General features: G+C 27.6%; 1 protein-coding gene across 6 annotated transcripts in view; it reads left to right on the top strand.

The window, feature by feature from the left end:
- Nucleotides 1–19,164, top strand: part of LOC132948240 (sialin-like) — a 32,838-nt gene that overhangs the window by 8,346 nt on the left and 5,328 nt on the right. Inside the window, exons 1-8 of one of the 6 annotated variants that reach the window (XM_061018631.1) lie at nucleotides 10,990–11,248; nucleotides 15,558–15,659; nucleotides 15,784–15,989; nucleotides 16,262–16,498; nucleotides 17,225–17,309; nucleotides 18,503–18,723; nucleotides 18,800–18,949; nucleotides 19,023–19,155. In XM_061018631.1, coding sequence (XP_060874614.1) covers nucleotides 15,590–15,659; nucleotides 15,784–15,989; nucleotides 16,262–16,498; nucleotides 17,225–17,309; nucleotides 18,503–18,723; nucleotides 18,800–18,949; nucleotides 19,023–19,155 — 1,102 coding nt within the window. In that variant the 5' untranslated portion in view covers nucleotides 10,990–11,248; nucleotides 15,558–15,589. The other 5 variants (XM_061018633.1, XM_061018632.1, XM_061018635.1 and 2 more) reach the window with 5 other exon arrangements.

The raw sequence follows: 19,164 nt of genomic DNA, 5'->3' as shown, positions 1-19,164 counted from the left end.
TTAGCGGTTTTTCGTAATTTTTTGCTAGTTTTTCCTGTGGTTTTAAATAACTATTGAAAAAATTGACCTCTCTAAAGTACCATCTTAATCCAATTTTCTAAAAGATAAGATACTATAAATTGAAATCGAAGCACTCCTTCTAGTAGAAATTTTGTATACAGGATAAAAAAAAAAAAACACCATTGTAAAAATACTAGCTTCCTCACTCCGCTCAGAATCTAAAAACACATATAATTGTAAAATCAATACATACAACGCTCCGCTTAGAATCTAAAAAAATTGGGAAGGGGAGACCTCATGACTTTAGTGCCCTATAGCACTGTGGTATACTATATAGTACTATATTATGTACATTTAATATTTTTATTGGAACTTGAAAGGAATAACTGTCCATATAGTATTTTTTTAAGATTTTGAGTGAATTGGTGGATCTTGAATATTGATCTATACAGTAGGTACCTAATAGAATTAGACACAAGTAGAAAACAACAAATAAAAATGTTTTAGTGCAATGCAATTCAGTAAACAAAATGATATCATTATTACTAGTAAACATTTTGTATTTACACAATTTTTGCAAAAATGTATCAACAATGCAACTATTTATGATTTATACAGTTAGATAAACAGTGTGATTCATTGTCACTATATTATTCTTATTTGTATATCTGCATAAAGTAACCATATACCAATATACCCAGTATCTATTCAAATATAATATAATGATTTGACATGTGTTCATGAACATGAAGCGTGTCAACCACCAAATAAAGTATGTCACTGAAACAGGAACGTCCTCAGTGTTAAAATGTACAATTTAATTTGTGTAGGTGCCATCATTTTTATTTATAAACATATTATTTAATTCCTGCATATTTTATTTATTTTAGAATATTATTTTTTAACGAAATAGTGTTGATAGTTTTTGTTGTGACGAAATTAAATATTCTTATAGTTGTGAAGATAATGATTTCTTGGTCGTTGAAAAATAAAACCGTTTGTTATATAGTTACATTATTTAAACTATTTACAGTTTAAAGGATATATGGATCGTAGGGTATTAAAAAAAAAAAAAAGTGGGTAAGTGGATGTCGCTTTGCTGTACAGTAGGTTACAAGTGGATCACTGCAATGGATGGTGTTAAATTTGAATTCAATGATATAATATCATTGTATAAGAAAAACGATTCTGAGCGAAAACGGTCAGTCAGCCTATGATATTACCAAGTATATTTGATGATATTATTGTGAATAAAGTAATTTATATATAACCTATTTACGTGGAGCCTCGTTTTCAATTTTCAATCCTTAGCTATAAAAGATGAAAATTTTATAAATTTTTAACTACAAAATAATTATTAAATTATAAATTTGATAAATGTTGTCAAAATTTAAGCTTTAAATGCTTATAAAAAAAATTTGTGCCTATGTATTTTTAATATTTTTCAACTGCTATTAGAACGATATATCAGGAGTCTTATATTAAATTTTCACGCTATTTTACCCAACAAATAAAAATTTATTGATATTTATAGAAAAAAAAAACTAAAAAAATTGAAAACTGACAATGTCCGTAAACATCTCAAAAAGAGTCAAAATATTTTTAAAATTGTATGGTGTATAGAAAATGCTAATACAAATATTCAGTGAAATTTTCAAGTATCTACCGTCATACGTTTTTTAATTACAACAAAATAAGAAAATCGTTACATGAGATATCGAGTGAATATCAAATGTTGTTATAATATGAATTTCAAACACACAAAAATTTAATTTGACTTTCTTGTAGACATTTTTTTTTTTGATAAAGGTAGGCAAACTTATGGATAATCTTGTATTACATTTTCAAATCTTAGATTTAAAAAGAAAAATTTTTATGAATTCTCAACTCAAAATAATTGATAATTTTCGTGATTTTTCCATATTTTGTCAAAATTTGAACTTTAAATGCTTATAAATAAAAACTGCGACTAAGGATTTTTAATTTTTTTCATCTGCCTTTGAAACAATAACCTAGGAGCCTTCTATTAAATTTTCAAGCTTTTTTATCCAACAGATAAAATTTTATTGATATTTATAGAAAAAAAAACTAAAAAAAATGGAAACTGAAAATGTCCGTAAATAGCTCAAAATGTTTGGAAAATGTTATGGTGTATAGAAAATGCTAATATAAACATTCAGTCAAAATTCCATGTCCCTACGGTCATTTGTTTTAAAGTTACACCAAAAACCAAAATCGATTTTCTCGAAATCAGATTTTGCGTAAAAATTCCCGTTTTTCCTTAATTTTTCTTTTGTTTTTCACGTCGCGTTTGAAAACTACTGGGAAATTTTTACTTTTGATCCCCAAAGTACCAACTAGATTCACTTTCCTATCAGAAAAGTTACTGTTGAAGAAAATCCAAGCACTTTTACTGTTCTAAAAGGTGATGACAGACACAAAAAAAAAACAAAAAAAAACACATTATTGTAAAATCAATACATTCATCTTCGCTCAGAATCTAAAATACAAAACAGTCTGTAACTAAACAAGTATAAAATCGTCCAGTTCGTTAACAGTGGTTAAGCATTGTGCAATATAATCCTTAATCGATTTTAATCACTATGTTTAATGAGTTGACATTATTACATATATGTATACAATACAATAGCCAATATAGTATGTCTTTATAAGTTTAAACCCATTATGTGTTAAAAATGTGAAACATAGAAGCATAGTACGCACATGCATTACGCGCACACAAGCGCGTTTTTGTCATTTGAATGATTTCTTTAGAATTTGTCTACACGGGGTATATAATATAATGGAACTTGGAAGTCGTTAATATTTTATTTAATGTATTCTAGGATCAAGGATGTCACGGTCAGGAATTTTTGCTGACGTATTTTTAAAAAATATAAAAATATGCTGGTGGCGTGAACATTGATAAAAAAAAAGTAAATACTTAACTATATTATAAACAGCAATCGCCATTTTCAGATAAATAAAAAATTTGTAATTTAAATACAATGCATATTGAAAGCGCGAATAGTGCACCTGCAGTATAGAAGAATTTACTAGGTACAGCTGTTTAAACACTTAAATTCCTGATAATTATTAATTATTTATTATTTGAAAAATTGGAGAAAAAAAAGTATTGATTATGAACAATAGCTTTGAACACGTATAATATACGTTTGACGTATTAGGTCACTTTTGCATAATATATAGCTTCCTACCTACTACTGTGCTTAATAATATAAAAATAGCTAATAAGTAATAACTATACAAAATGTATTATACTACTTGTACAGAAATAATAAATTATTAATAGATACCTGGTGTATAGATGTAAAAAATCAATATTTTTCAAGAAAATCGAAAAAACCGTATAAAATATAAGGTATCAACTATTTTTGAGAAAACTGCAGCGAGGTCCTCTCTTAATCACTTGCTAAATTAAATGTTTTTGTATAATTTATTGAACGTAAATACAAACTACGTTTTAAAAATATGTAAAGTATTTAATAGTTTTATTATGTTGAATTATCACCTTGTATGTGCCTACATATAAATACATTGAATTTTATTATTTATGTCTAAAATAAATTATTTTACTTATATCGAAATGTACAAAAGACAAATATTTATTTTGAGATCTACCTAAAATGTACATCATAACCTCGGTTTTTTTTTGCCAATTGCACAACTTGTGTAAAATTCAAACAATTTGGTAGTTTTAAACACGTTGACTGCCACACCTACCTATTCAATGTATTGACCATCTGGGCCACGGAATTATTTTTAATCTATCTATATCATAACTATAATAATTAATTACTCTTAAGAAAATGCAAATATTATAAGGCTAAATTAAGTGTTTTCGTCAGTCGATAACAATATATAACACTATATAACAGTGAATCTGATTATTAGGGGTTTGGACGATAACTAAGGGGCTAGGAATATTACCCTACGAGACCGAAACGACTGAATAGTTGTGAGAGACGATTACCCCTGAAAGGCACACATCACAGTGTGCCTATACTTCATACTTGAATAGTTATAATTTATAAATTAAAATTTTCATATTTACTCAAAATATAATAATTGTTTTTATATATTCAGTTACGGTCGTTACGGACAATTATTATAATGAATTAAAAATAAATTGAATCAAATCAATTCAATAAGCACTTTATACTGCCCACATCTATCATCCTACGACCATAGGGAGAAAAATAAATAAATAAATACAATTTGTTTGTATACTACCTACACAATATATAAATATATAGATACTAATAAATCACTAGATCAAAAACAATATAAAATATATTATACACATGTAGTGGGTACTGGGTATACCTATAAATACATTTAAAATCTTATATTTTAATTTAAAATTTGAAATTGAAGTGAAGTTATCTGTTGTATATTGTACGATTATTATTCAAAAAATATTTTAAGAAGTAATAAAATATAAAAATATACAATGCCATATATTGTGTATTATATCATCACTTACCAGTATATGTTTTTATTTGGGAATAAAAATTAATATTTTGAATATTTGTCAACATTTTTAAATGCGCGATAGTAATCATTTACAAAAATAAAAATTACCTACTCATAAGATCTTAATATTTTTTGTTTGATAATAAATCGTATTAAAAAAATAATAATATTAACAATATGTTTTTTTTTTTTTTTATTGTTTTTTTGTTTATTATATAATAATTAATTTATAATTATATATATTTTAATATCAACATATTATGTTGATTTCACTGGCTATCGATTACATTTACATAATATGGTAGAAAAAAAAACAATACAATATAATAATTAGGTAAAATAATATAACCCAAATACCTATTACCTATATATATATTTTTAATGATCGTCAAACATTAGGTATCAACAATAACAGGATAAAATCCAAATACATGTATGGCGTAGTAATAAATATTCTGGTTGGTTATTATGACCACTATCAGTAGGTAGCGTATCTAAGATTTTTTTACGGGGGGATATAAAGATTTTAATAGAAATATTCAGTATACACATAATATATTTATATTATTACATATATGTTGTATTGTATACAAATTTTGGTTTCGGTAGGGGAGAGGGATGACCCCCATATCACCCCCGCTTAGATACGCCACTGACCACAACTATACTTTCATCTTTTAGTGAAAGACTTTTACAATAATTATCTTCATGTCACAATCAACATACATTTTTGCGATACACTTTGTATTGACATATTCCTCCACTTATAACTTATTAAGAGTCTAAGTATTTGACATACCCTTAAATACTTAATTATAAAACTAATTGACTTTTACCTTTTTAAATAAATTCATTTTTACACGGCATAGCTTAAAACGTGCACAGGCAACACGTGTAAGTCCATTATTGAATATGTCTTGTATAAATCTAATAGTATTAGTAGTATTTAAATATGAGAACGCATTGGAAAATTCAAGATTATTGTTTGTACTTTTATTCCCGATACTAATGATGTAGGTACCTACGTTTAAATATGTAATACATCTTTTTTTCGATAAAACGTACCCACTACACTGGCATTCGTGTAAATTACGATAATACGTCATGAATCTGACACGGACACGCGGTACGCAGTCGTCGCAATCTCCGCTGGAATAAATATACATACCTACAATCTACATGTTACAGTTGTAGTGTTCAACAACGTTATTAATTATTTTGTTATGAATCAACTACTAAATATGACAGTTAAAGTGCATAATAATTTATAATATTATAATATGAACTGGCGGAATCAACAACTTAAAAAGTTTCGCGGAGACGATAACCGTGCAATCGATTAGTTTCTTACAGGTAAAAAAAGGTCATTTCGGTAGAATCGATACCTTTCTATCCAAAATACACCCAATACCCAATACAATAACTGAATAACAAACCTCTACCGAGTATCACCACCCAAGCGGATCTACCAAAATAGTGACCACCCATTATGTGAAAAATGCCTGATTTTACATTTTGATATAATACTCACATTTAGTCTCATGATATAAAATAAATAAAACACAATTTATATATTTTTTTTATTTTTTATATATTTTGATTACAATATTGTTAATTTGTTTCGATATACAGAAAAAAACGTTAGACAACGATTCAAAATGTTTTTGTTTTCAAATACTAAGTATTACTCGGGCGTGAAGTGTAAAAAAACATATATTATGCAAGTATAATATTTCATATTTAATTCAACATTAGCAAAATATGTTCACAGTTAGGTCTCCGAATTCATTATATAAGAGCTTTTCATTTAATTAGTGAAAACTGCAAAATAAAATAAATATGTTAAGTACCTATGGTATAAAATGTTATCCGTTCAAATATAGGTAGGTGGTAAGAATATTATTTTAATAACAATACAGCTACTGCCTACCTATTGTTTTTAACAATTTAATAACATTTTCAGACTATCTTCGATAAAAGCATAATACTATTATATTAAATTGTGTATTATGAATATCGAATTTCTATCACCATATAATAACATTTTACAATGTTATAGTAGGTATAGGTAATTTATTAAAATAAAAAAAAATTTAACAGGTATTTAAGTAAAAAATCGTTAGCCAATGGCCCAGATGACAAGGCATATCTTAATAATACAAAAAAAAATGTTTGTATAGTCAAAATAAAGTATTATTTTTAAGTTAGGATTTGAAATTTAAACATATAATACTTATACAATTATATATAAATTCCTTAATGGCATATAAGACTTTCTCTGACGCCATGAAATTATTTTTATTAATTTATTAAGTTTTGAAAATTATTATGATGAACATACTTATAAATTATGTATACATATATGTAGGTATAATATATTAAAATAGTTATTAAACGTTATAATTGAACAGTTATTAACCTGTTATGAAATATTATAGGTAAATTAATATGGTCATAATATTATGGTACTTTGCCAATCTTTTTTTACGCATTACCTGTGTCTTTGTCATTTTAAGACGACCAGTTTTACGATTTTTACCTTATATATTGTGTATACCTACATATATTTTTTACACTAACATAATATTTCTATGGTTTAGTACATCGTAATTCGTAAACTTATGTTTTTTAGATCTTTATTTTTACATTTTCTTAAATATATGGTAATAGTAATGGTAAGATTTAATCTACCCAATTCCCTATGCTGGAAGGTGTCCTGACTTTTAATATACAAAGTTAAGAATAACATTTTGTGACATTATAACTTATAAGCGGGTGGTAGACATCTTAAGAATATATACGTAATAATTCTTTATTCTATAAACTTAGTCAATTTTGATTTGCACAACTATGAAATTCATCATATTATTTTATTGTAAGGTACAATAATTAGATAGGTGCTTTGATACAAGAAAAGAAATATAGTCATAAACTCATATGACCGCGTGATAATGATAAACCAATAAAAACTATTTGAATCTCAAATCTAAATTTATGTAAGTTGATGGTATAGCCGTATAGGTCCTAAGCCTACAGGTACTAATATTATTAAAATTAATTTCCAATACCTAATCAATAGGCATAACTTTAATGTATAAAATAGAATATAAAGAACGCTTAAACTCTATATTTAAATTATAATATGTAAGATTTGTAAATATGTAACTCAATAAGTATTGTTCATAATTCATAAGTATGGGTAATACTAATACAAATATACAATTGAAATATTAAAATGTTTAACAATTCTTAAAACAAAATTATTTTAAATTTATAAAAACACACTTTTTACTATAAATGTTTTAATATATTTTTATATGTGTGGCACCTCTGCAGTTCTCAATAAAGGTATCTAGCTTAACATTATTGCGTATTCATAATACACTAATTGTACAGTTGTATCTATGTCTAGGTTATGCATTCAAATTGATTATAAAAAAAATATTTACTATTGATAATATACAGTAAAGATAATATTATAATTATATACCTATAATTTGTTTATTATAAAAAATTATTTTTATTCGAAAGAACAAAAAATATATCTATAATATTCTAGATAACCTAATACATTTAATATTTATATATTTCAATGACGTGTATAAATAACATTACTAATTGATGAGACAACTGGTAATGAAATATTCTTAATTTACTTTAATTTTCCTGTAGAAATAGATGGAAATAATAAATAACAAAATAAATAAATAACCCATAGTAAATAGACTCCTGCAAACAAAAAACGTCAACTACTCAGGATAATTCCCATTATTGGATGAAGTCCATAAATAAAAAATAAAAGTTTTTTTTTGTTTCACTGCAGTATGTCTGTATGACTGCTATTTTGTCTATATATATAAAAAGATGTATATACGCATAGTACATACATAAAACTATAAAAGTAAATGTTAATATTATTATTATTATTAAATTATTCAACATAATAATATATGGTACAATCTATCTATACTAGCTAACCGAAGTTAGATACCTGCTATAATGTACTATAGAATGAAGTCCGATCACAGTTTTAATCCTAAAAAACCAAAAATGTATTTAAGAACCAATGAGCTTCACTGCAATACTCGTCGTCGGCGTATCATACCGAGTTAAATACAATATTCAACTTGTAGATTACTAAAATAGTTTGTTACCTACATTTAAATAATATACGGAACACAATACACTTGGTTTTCCACTGCAGGTCATTAATTATTATGGTACAAACTACAAGTGTACAATGGTAACCAGGGCGATTACATCGGAACACGTGCTTCCTTCTCATGTTCAAAAACCCTCAGTTATACACACAGATTTAAATATATTATGTATAAATAGGTAATATATTTGTAAGTTGGATAAATGCCTGTTTAATCCATTCAAAATATGGTGTACCAAGTATGCTCTCTCCCATTTTTTTTTTTTTAATAATGAGTTTATTTAAATTCTGATTTTTGTAATTTATAAATATAAGACCATAATTTTCAAATCCTTGTTTTCAAATGAGAAGCCCCCTCCCCCTTTTTTTCTATAAATTATTTAGTGGATAATTTTTTTGTAAATGTTTGATTATATATATACCTAATATTTATTATTTTATTTTATAATCTAGATAAGTTTTATATTATATAATTATATAATATACCTAATTATTTGATTTTCCTAATTCAAAATTTGAACTATTAGTTTTTCAGTCATTATTTATTAAAATGTTTATGCTAAGGTTTATAGTCCTTAAAAATGGTTTTACAAAAATATAAAATTATGTAATATTGGCTCTAGTGTTTTTATTATACATTGACCATTTTTACAAATTATATAAATATTGATAGATTAATATTAATTAATATTTAGTAACTACTAATATTCTCAACTCACCATAGCCCCGTATTTTCCAAACCCAATATCGAGAACCTATTTTTCTTAGTATCAACACAATGTTAAAAAATTCAAAAATCAAACTACTCGTTCGAATTTTGATACGTCAAAATGTTCAGTAACACTATATTTGCCAAATAATTTTTAGTAGAAAAGAGGGTTCTCATTTGAAAAATAGAAGTTTGTTATTTTGATCTACAAATAACATTCCTTAAGTAGTTCAAAAAATCTCAAAAAATTGAAAATCCGATCTTCAAGTATATTTAAAAATTCCAAACATCAGATTTTGAATAACTGCATTATTGAAAAAAAAAGGATGCTTGTGGAATTACCTTGTATATCGTCACTATATAGACGACAAATTTGAAATTAAAAACTACATAGTTATGGAACAGACCGATTATAATATTTGGTAGCTATGCTCCATTTCATAAGTACCTACCTGCTATTAATTTACTTAATTTGTTGCACTCTTATTGTTTTTTGTACCTAGTTTTCCATTTGAAATACACCTATTTACGTGGCACATGCTATACAAGCTTGATACGAACTAGGAATAGCTTTTTATTGAAAAAATGCACCAAATAATAATAATAATAATAATAAAAAGAAACACACGATTATTGTTACTGAACATAATTTCCCTCTATATGGAATGTTTAAAGATGCCGGTAACCCGTCATTGCTGAAATAAATCAATTCTGCAGATCGATATAACGGAAACACCAAAAAACCATTTGAAAAAAGGTCATATTGATTCGTTTAATAGCGGTCACGCATAATATATTGTAAAGAATTTATACAATTACAATAGATATATATTTACCCAGAACTGAGAAAAGTAAGTGCAAAATATTATACAGAGAGTCCTTCGTGCAGTTGATACTTGTACATATCTGCAGCCCACAATACACCTCTGCCCAAACTTTAAAGCTTAGTGCTTACACGACTGATTTGTAGAATATATATTTATTATGTTTACGTATATATTTACATAAAATAGTTAACATCTCTATTAATTATTGACTTTCACGTAGTTTTCAATAATAACGCGCGAAAATGACAAATTAAAAAAAAAAATTTCGTATTTAAAAAATGCATTATACATGTCTATATAATTGAGGTTTGGTTAGGCAAAAAAGTTATCGGTTATAGACAATGGAACTGCACTGTGAATCACTCTGTATAATGTAAATATACAAAGGTACCTCTCTACTCGACGATTTAATAGAATTATTACCAGCGTAGGTATGTGCATGACGTCGTTGTAGCCGTGAGAGGTACCTATATCATAGGTAGGTACCTATATCTAAAATGTTTAGTAATAATAATAATAACGATGATAATAGTGAACCCAAGTGTGTCGGTTTTACTTTTTTTTTGAGACTCGTCCGCATACTGGTTTTCTCCCCGCCGCAGCCGCCTCCACCCATCGCCGCAGCCGACTCGCTGTCGCCACCGCGCCACGGCCCGACGGCCGTATTGTGCATTTGTGCCCTACTACAAAAATACGGCGCCGCAACATGTTCCTCCAATGGATTCGGAATTGTGTATTATTATTATTATTATTTTGAAGTTCGGAATCGGGATTCGGGATTCCGCCAAGTGCCGAGTGCCGACTGCCGAGCCAGCCAGCCAGCCGCGTGTTGGTCGCGCCCCGTCCATTATCCGTCACGCTGCCGTCCGTCCGTGCGCCGCGTTCGCAGTCTGTGCGACTGTGCCACTAGTGCCAGTCCCGCCGTGTCCGACGCACGCGTATCGTGTCCGTCCTACAAAACGTAATTTTTGTAATTTTTGTAATTTTTATTATTGAGTGATGTGTGTATTGTGGACAACGATTTAAATTTAAATTTACTTATAGGTATACGCGTAGGTAATACTGTTATAATATATTACAGTCTAACACTTTATAATTTATTTATTTTTTAATTTCCCATCGATATTCGAAGAGTTTCCCGCGCGTTTTTTCGACCGGTCTGCGCGTCTTTTTTTAGGTACTTTGCCTACCCGTTGACAGTAGGTACGCTTACCCTTGTAAATATGGATATTTTATTAATAGGTACATCAGATATAGGTAATTACTAAATGTTGTATACGTACTCTAGATAATATAATAATAATATTGTACAATTTTAGGTACGTACATAATATTATGGTATATTATCAATATAATTATTGTTGTTATTTTTGAATCAGATTTCAGACACATGGGTACCTACGTATTATATTACTCTACATGTAAATATTATGCATTTATTCTGCAGGTATTCCCGTACTAAACGATACCTATGCCATGCTATATTATTATACGTCATGATGTACTGATCGTACTCTGATACGGCTATAGGTCGGCGGATCGTCGTCATTTCTCGAAATAGCCGGGGATCTTGGGTACCTATATCGGCTATATATCTATGTATCAATGTATGTTATGTTTATTTATTAAACTTCGTTTATAATTCGTTCAAGCAGATTTTCAGTTAGTACCTACCAATGTGTTATTAATGTCCGTATAGATATAACTACGATTTTTTGGTTTTTTTATTTCAATAATATTTTTCATTTAACACCTAATTATTTATCATTTTCAGTGCAATTAAATGTCATTAAATTATACCCATTATTAATTTCACTATTTTTGTTAGGTGCATTTCATTTAATAAGATATCATCTTTCTTTAGAAATTTGTTTGTCCTATTAATTTTACTAATACTACGAATAAAATAGAAATAATTCGATGGTTTTTGTAGGTATATAATTTTATGTATCTATAAAATATCTATCCATATAATATTTGTTAATATATAAGTATATAACTACACTCCAAGTACTATATACTATATTACTACTTATATAGTATAAATATATTTTGTCACATATATTATATTATTATAATCAATGGTTATGAGTTGAGTTTATGACATTACGAGTTGTCCATAAGACCATAACCATAAGTTATTAATAATAAAATTAATTCGTATATATGTATATAATAATGTATAGGTTATAGGTATACACTTGGTTTTATTGCTTTTATTTAAATTGCTGTAATACCTTTTCTAAACTTACTTATCTATAATATCCATCTTACATTATAAAATATGAATTATTATACAGCTATTATACCTATTACCTACATCCTATATATTATTTACCAATGTGTATTTATAAAGTTTAAATATATATTGATAAAGACCTAAATTGTAGATAAGGTTATAAATGAATGACATTATTTTTAATAAATTTTAACGAAATACCTATTGTAAAATATAAGTACCTACCTACTATTCATGTTTTTTTTTGATATTTCGTAAAAAAATAGGGTTAGCAATATAAAAAATAATGTCCATTTCGAACACGTCATGTAGGTATATTTTTTTTGTTTCTTTCGTATGACGACCGATAAGTTCATGGTCCAAACGTTATTTTAAGAAATATCTGGTGTGTTCGTTTTTTGTAAAATTTTTTTCATTAACCAATAATATTACTATATGCAGTATACAATGTCAAATGCTTTGTATACAATAAAATAACAGATGTCAATAGTTATATAGACACGCGTTCATATAAGCTAAATTATAATTTTATTATTTATTGTTTAATACCTATGTAAAATTGTAAATCAAATTGAACGTTTGCCAATAATGTTATTTAAACGTTTTAAACTGCGTAATGAACGATATTTTATTAAGATGCTTTGATATTTTATACGTTATACCAAAAGTTTAATATAGGTAACAATATTACAAGAATAATACAGAAACATAATTCTGGTTTTTAAATCGTAAATGTAAGTAGGTAATCAAGAAAAAATTGTGAATAATAATACTGATATCGATTATTATTTATTAACATTTACGCATAACAATGACATATGGCCATAGCCGATAAAGCATAATATGGCTCTATTACTTAGTAAACCTACCTATATAATATAACGTGTAGTGTGTGCACCAATTGTGTTTACGTTCATTAAGTTCATCGTTAAGTTTTCAACATAAGACATATACATTGTTTACATTTTTTGTTAAAATTATGTTCAATTGTTTGTTCTAATTAGAAGACAAATAACCTCTTAATATATGTTTTTATTTTTAAAATTTCTTAATACTCACAAATGTTATTTAATTTATTCATTATCCTGTCGTACTTTATTGTACATTGATGTGTGCGATCCTACGTATCTGTCGATCCTACGTACCTGTTGACCTAGTATTATCTGATAAAATCGAAAAAAAAGTTACCCTTAATTATGTGTATTTAAATGTTACGTAGGCAATTACCGCATTTAATCTCTTACAGTTTTCAAGATTATCAAAAAATATTTAAATTGTGTGGTGTTATGTCTTATGTGCATAAATAAAAGTATATTTAAAAATTAATAATGATTACATTAAAAAACTACTAACTGGAAAACTGAAGAAAATCAATAAAAAATATATCAATGTGGAACTTACATTGCACACTTAGACTAGAGCTATAGGTACATACTTCAAAAATATGTCTTTGTGCTAAAATATTTCAAAAGTCGATATTAATACTTATAGTTTTCATTTTTATAGAAGGCTGAAGTAGAAATTTTGAATATAAAGCGTAAAGCGTAAATAATGCATAAGTTTTACTAAATATCTTGAGATTAATTCGGTAGGTATAAAAATATAATATACTATATACACAGTGGTATATGCTGTTATGAATTTTATACATGGCAGGTTTTATTCTAAAAATGTTCGGTAAATGTGCGCGTGTTTAATATATTTTCGCACACATTATGATGCCTGATCATATTTTATCATGACAATACAATATTATTCTTGTAAAATTACAAGAATTCGGAAAATTAAGATGAATACACTATAGGTATATTCTTAAGTACCTATATTATATTTTATTCGATACTCATTATAAAATAGTGTTAAATACCTAAGTTACACTTCGAACGAAATAATTTCTTTAGTTCGTCAGCTAGATTATGCATCAGACATTATGCATCAGATATTATTCAGTATAGGTAGGTAGCTGGTAGGTACCTATTGGCTATTATAAAATAACCGATAACTGATAAGTATTTCAAAATATAATATATCACATTTTGTTACGTGTTGTTTTACATTTTTTTTTAAAATGTATTCGTACATTTAGTACACGTAGTGAAAAAAAAATTAAAATGGTTTTGGTGGGATGTTTGCGTTACCTTTTGCTTCAGATTACATTACAATGTCCAGAGTCCAGTCTGTCACAGGGGCGGCTCCAGGGGTACTCTAGGGCCGGACCAAGCTGTATTTCTAAACAATTTTATACTGTTAAAACAAAATTACAGAAAAAAATCATCAACATTTTCTGCAAATTATGACTTCCCCCCCCCCCCCCCCTAACCATGTATCTGGGGCCACCCCTGAGTCCAGAGACCTATCTACAATAATGTCGTCCGCGACGGTTAGAAATAACGCAGCAATGATAATGTTTTTAAAAATTATTTTTCGGTATATTTCTCGTTTTAAATTGCAGTTTTGTATAAAATACTAGAATATTGTTATATATTTCATATTTATACCTAGGTACATTGTTAGTTGTTTTATATCGACGAAAATAATTCCATCACGATATTGATTGGTCGAACCCATTCTAGAATAAAAAATTAGGTATCGAAGTATAGAATGAAACAAAAATAACCTACGTTACTTATTACTGTTGATTACATTTTAAAATAATAGTTCATCCCCATATTATATTTGTGTAACATGTTAGATGATATTCTACATTATGGGAGGACATAAAATTGTACCTACTTCAGAGGTGTATTTCGGAATTTTTCAGGGGGGGTCCAGCTAATTTTCCAAACACATTTACAAACTATATTTGCACAAACTATATTAATATTTATATTAGATGTTTAGATATGTATTTATGGGGCCAATTGGGGGGGGGGTCCGGGCCCATGGACTCCCCCCCCCCCCGTAAATACACCAGTGTTGTAGGGATACATATTGCCATCTTTAGTACTAAGTAGGTAATATCTTGGGTTCATGAATTCTTGGGAATTTATGGTAATTTTGTGTGACAAAAAGAGGAAAATGTGTAGGTACTTTTTTGATGTATACCTACTATGTCATGTAGTTCTTATTCTATTAAAACAAAATAATAAGGGCTAAATAATGTTTATGATATTGCTTTGTTTTTAGATAACCTGCGCAGTTGAGCACAAGCTACTATCATGGACGTCCCAGATAATCAAATATTAGGAATGGAGAAAAAACATAAACTATGCTTTAGAAGCATTCAAGGTAATTGTTAAAATGGTAACTTAATCTAACGCTTCGAGTAGGTACAAAATACAAATGTACATTCCAATGTAATACTAAAGTATTAGTTTTATATGATTATTTTTTCAAAATTGTATTATTATAGACATGATCCCAGCTCGTGCGGTATTATATTTAATGTCATTCAGTGGATTCTTGGTCAGTTTCATGATGCGCACTGATATCAATATTGCTATGGTAGCAATGGCCAAAATGAGATTACGGTCTGAAAATTCTTCGAATTTAACCGAACTTTATTGTTACACATCGGTTACAAATGGCACACAATCGTTTGAAGATCAAAAACCCATGGTAAAGTACAATAACTATTTAACTTGAGTAACTACCTTTTGCAAACCATAATAATTTAAATTATTAAATTACTTAATTACAAATGAAGCTACTTTCAAATTATTTTATAATTTAGAAAGGCGAGATTATTGATTTTACTATATAGTAGAAATATGACAATAAATACATATTTATTGGTATTTTTTATGAAACTAATAAAAGCATAATTAAAAACAATTATAAAGAGGTAACAATATTATTTTATTCTTATTTAAATCAATATATGTTTTCAGGAAGAGGGCGAATTTGATTGGGATTCAACTGTGCAATCTGCAATCCTTGGTTCATTTTATTGGTGTTATATATTGTCTCAAGTAGTCGGCGGTGTCTTAACACAACGTTTTGGAACAAAAACGGTTTTTGGATTCTCACAATTAACAACAGCAATTGCTTCATTACTCATACCTCAGGCAGCTTCATTGCATTTCTCAGCAGTCATAGCATTGCGATCACTTCAAGGAATGGCATCAGTAAGTATAAAAAACAAAAAAAAAACATATTAAACTTAGGTGATAGGTGTTAGTATACTTGTATTTAATATTACCTTTATATTTAAAAAAAATTGTTGTATATAATATATTATGTAGTACCTATCTATCACACCTTACCTATAGGTGTGTACTGTGTAACACTGGCGAAACAAACCTAAAATACCCTAAAATTGACCCAACACCCACCCACTTGCCAAAAATGTATAATAAACATAAGTACTATTAATATTATTATTAGTATTTAGTTATTTTTTTTTATTATTTGTTTTTCACTTTCATGAAATTAACTGTTTCCCGTTATTAATGCGCGTCAATTTATCCCATATTAATCTCCATCAAAGATTTTTAACACAGTCATTTTGACTAAATATAAAATACAGGTCTAAAATTATACTTAATCATAATAACTATTTCATTTTTTGTAACCAATAGCAACCTATAATAAACAAAAATATTTTATTTATCTGTGTTCTATAAAAATCCTTAAATTTGCAATAAAAAAAATTAGGGGCCACTTATCGAGATAAAATATAGCCCTTAGATTCTTGGGATAGTGTAAAATGTTCCTGATGGTAAAATTTTGTATACTAAACTATAATGTACACTGATGTGTGGTACACATACACACCATACACATCAATCTTAAGGCTATGTCTTGACGGTACCTACACAATGTTGATTAAATTTGTTTTTCTAATTTTCCAGGGACTTACTTGGCCCGCAATGTATGCACTTGTTGGTATATGGATACCATCCAATGAGAGAACCAGGTTCATGTCATCATTCCAAGGTATGAATTTGTTCCGAATCACAACAGTGCTTTAAATAGTATAAGAATATGCCAGTTTGAAAAAAATTAAAGGTCACTTTGAAGTGTATTAAACTGGGGGATTTAATTTGTGACCCTTGTAATTAAAAGAAAACCATATACATCAAGAAACTTTCGAACCATAGGAATGTTTAAGACTTCTCTGGCAATGGGCCAATTTGAGTATTGAATTTCGAGATGTTCCTTGTCCATTATTTGGCATTACATACCTTCAGATTTTATTTCAACATATTATATCTCCTATAAAAATAATGTACACAAATATATAAATTATATATATTTATATGTATGTATATTCAATATGAATATATATGTATATAATATATACATATTACATATATATTTATTATATAGAATAGGTAGGTAGGTATTCTGTTAATTATTATCTGAGTATTTTTATCAATTTGATACCTATATACTATATACCAACCACAATATTAGTCAAAATTTGTACTAATACTACCTATGTATTGTAAGTAGGTAATAACTTTGGGAGGCATATGTTTAACATTTTTATTTATAGTGAAGGCTATCTACAATAATTCCAGTTACTACACATGCAGTGATGTAATTGTTTTATTCTAAATTTTATTATACATTTTAAACTAATTTAATGACTTATAAACATAATTTAGGAAAGTATCAAATTACTAAGACGCTAAAATTTTATTATGTACTAAGTACTTGTTATAATCAATACAATTCAATTTAGAATTAATTCAAAATTAAAATTTAATATTTCATTTTTTTTTTGTTTTTTTTTTTTTTGTATAAATTATTTAAAATGCATAAATAATATTTATATTACTATGTATCATTAAGAATTACAAACAAATTATAAGGTTAAATTGTATTTCCAATGTGAACTTAGATTTTTTTTTCACTTTTTTAAAATTATTTGATCATTTGAATGCTAAGTCAAAATTCTAAATTCTAATTCAATATTCAACATAAATTAAGTACTTAAATAAATGTATAGTTAGTTTTTAAGTAAAAAAGTAAAAAAAAAAAAGATGAAGGTATGAGTTTGGTGGTGATGTGCAGATGGGAGGTCGCAACGGGTAAACAAGTATATTTATCTATCTGTCTATTTGTGATATATGTGTAACTGGCGTCTAGGTTAGGTGGTAATTGAGCTGTTGCCTGGGTGACAGGGTTTAGTTTCGGGATTGGACTGACGTACATGGTATGCGGCTTCATTATTGGCAACTATGGATGGCGAGTGGTGTTTTACATGAACGGTTCATTGGGTGTCGCATGGTGCTTGCTATGGTGGTTACTAGCTTTTGATCTACCTCACAAACATCCAAGAATAACTAGACGTGAACTGAACTATATCAATGCCAACATCGGAGAAAATATCATAAACACAAAAGTATCTATTAAAAATATTATTACAAACTTGTTTTTTCATATATAATTTATTTTAAAATCATAATTTTTTTTAATAGGATTTAAAAGTCCCATGGTGTTCTATTATGACATCCATTCCAGCATGGTCTATTGGTATAACAACATTTGGTCGGATATGGGTCCATTATACATTCATAATATACGGTCCATCTTACATGAAGACAATATTAGGATTCAGTATACAAAAGGTTTGTTTGTTTCATATTTATTTTTCACACTGGGTATTAAAATTAAGATAACATCTATTATTAAAACTTATAGAATGGATTTATGAATGGAGCTCCATTTTTGTGCAGTTACCTTTCTTCTGTTGTGTTCTGTTATGCAGCTGACTTCATTATAGCTCGTAATCTTATGAGCTTGACTAATGTTCGTAAAATGTTTACAGCTATATGTGAGTAAT

Source organism: Metopolophium dirhodum, chromosome 7 (genome assembly GCF_019925205.1).
Source record: "Metopolophium dirhodum isolate CAU chromosome 7, ASM1992520v1, whole genome shotgun sequence".
Lineage (NCBI taxonomy): Eukaryota > Metazoa > Arthropoda > Insecta > Hemiptera > Aphididae > Metopolophium > Metopolophium dirhodum.
This window is presented reverse-complemented; position numbering and strand designations above follow the sequence as displayed.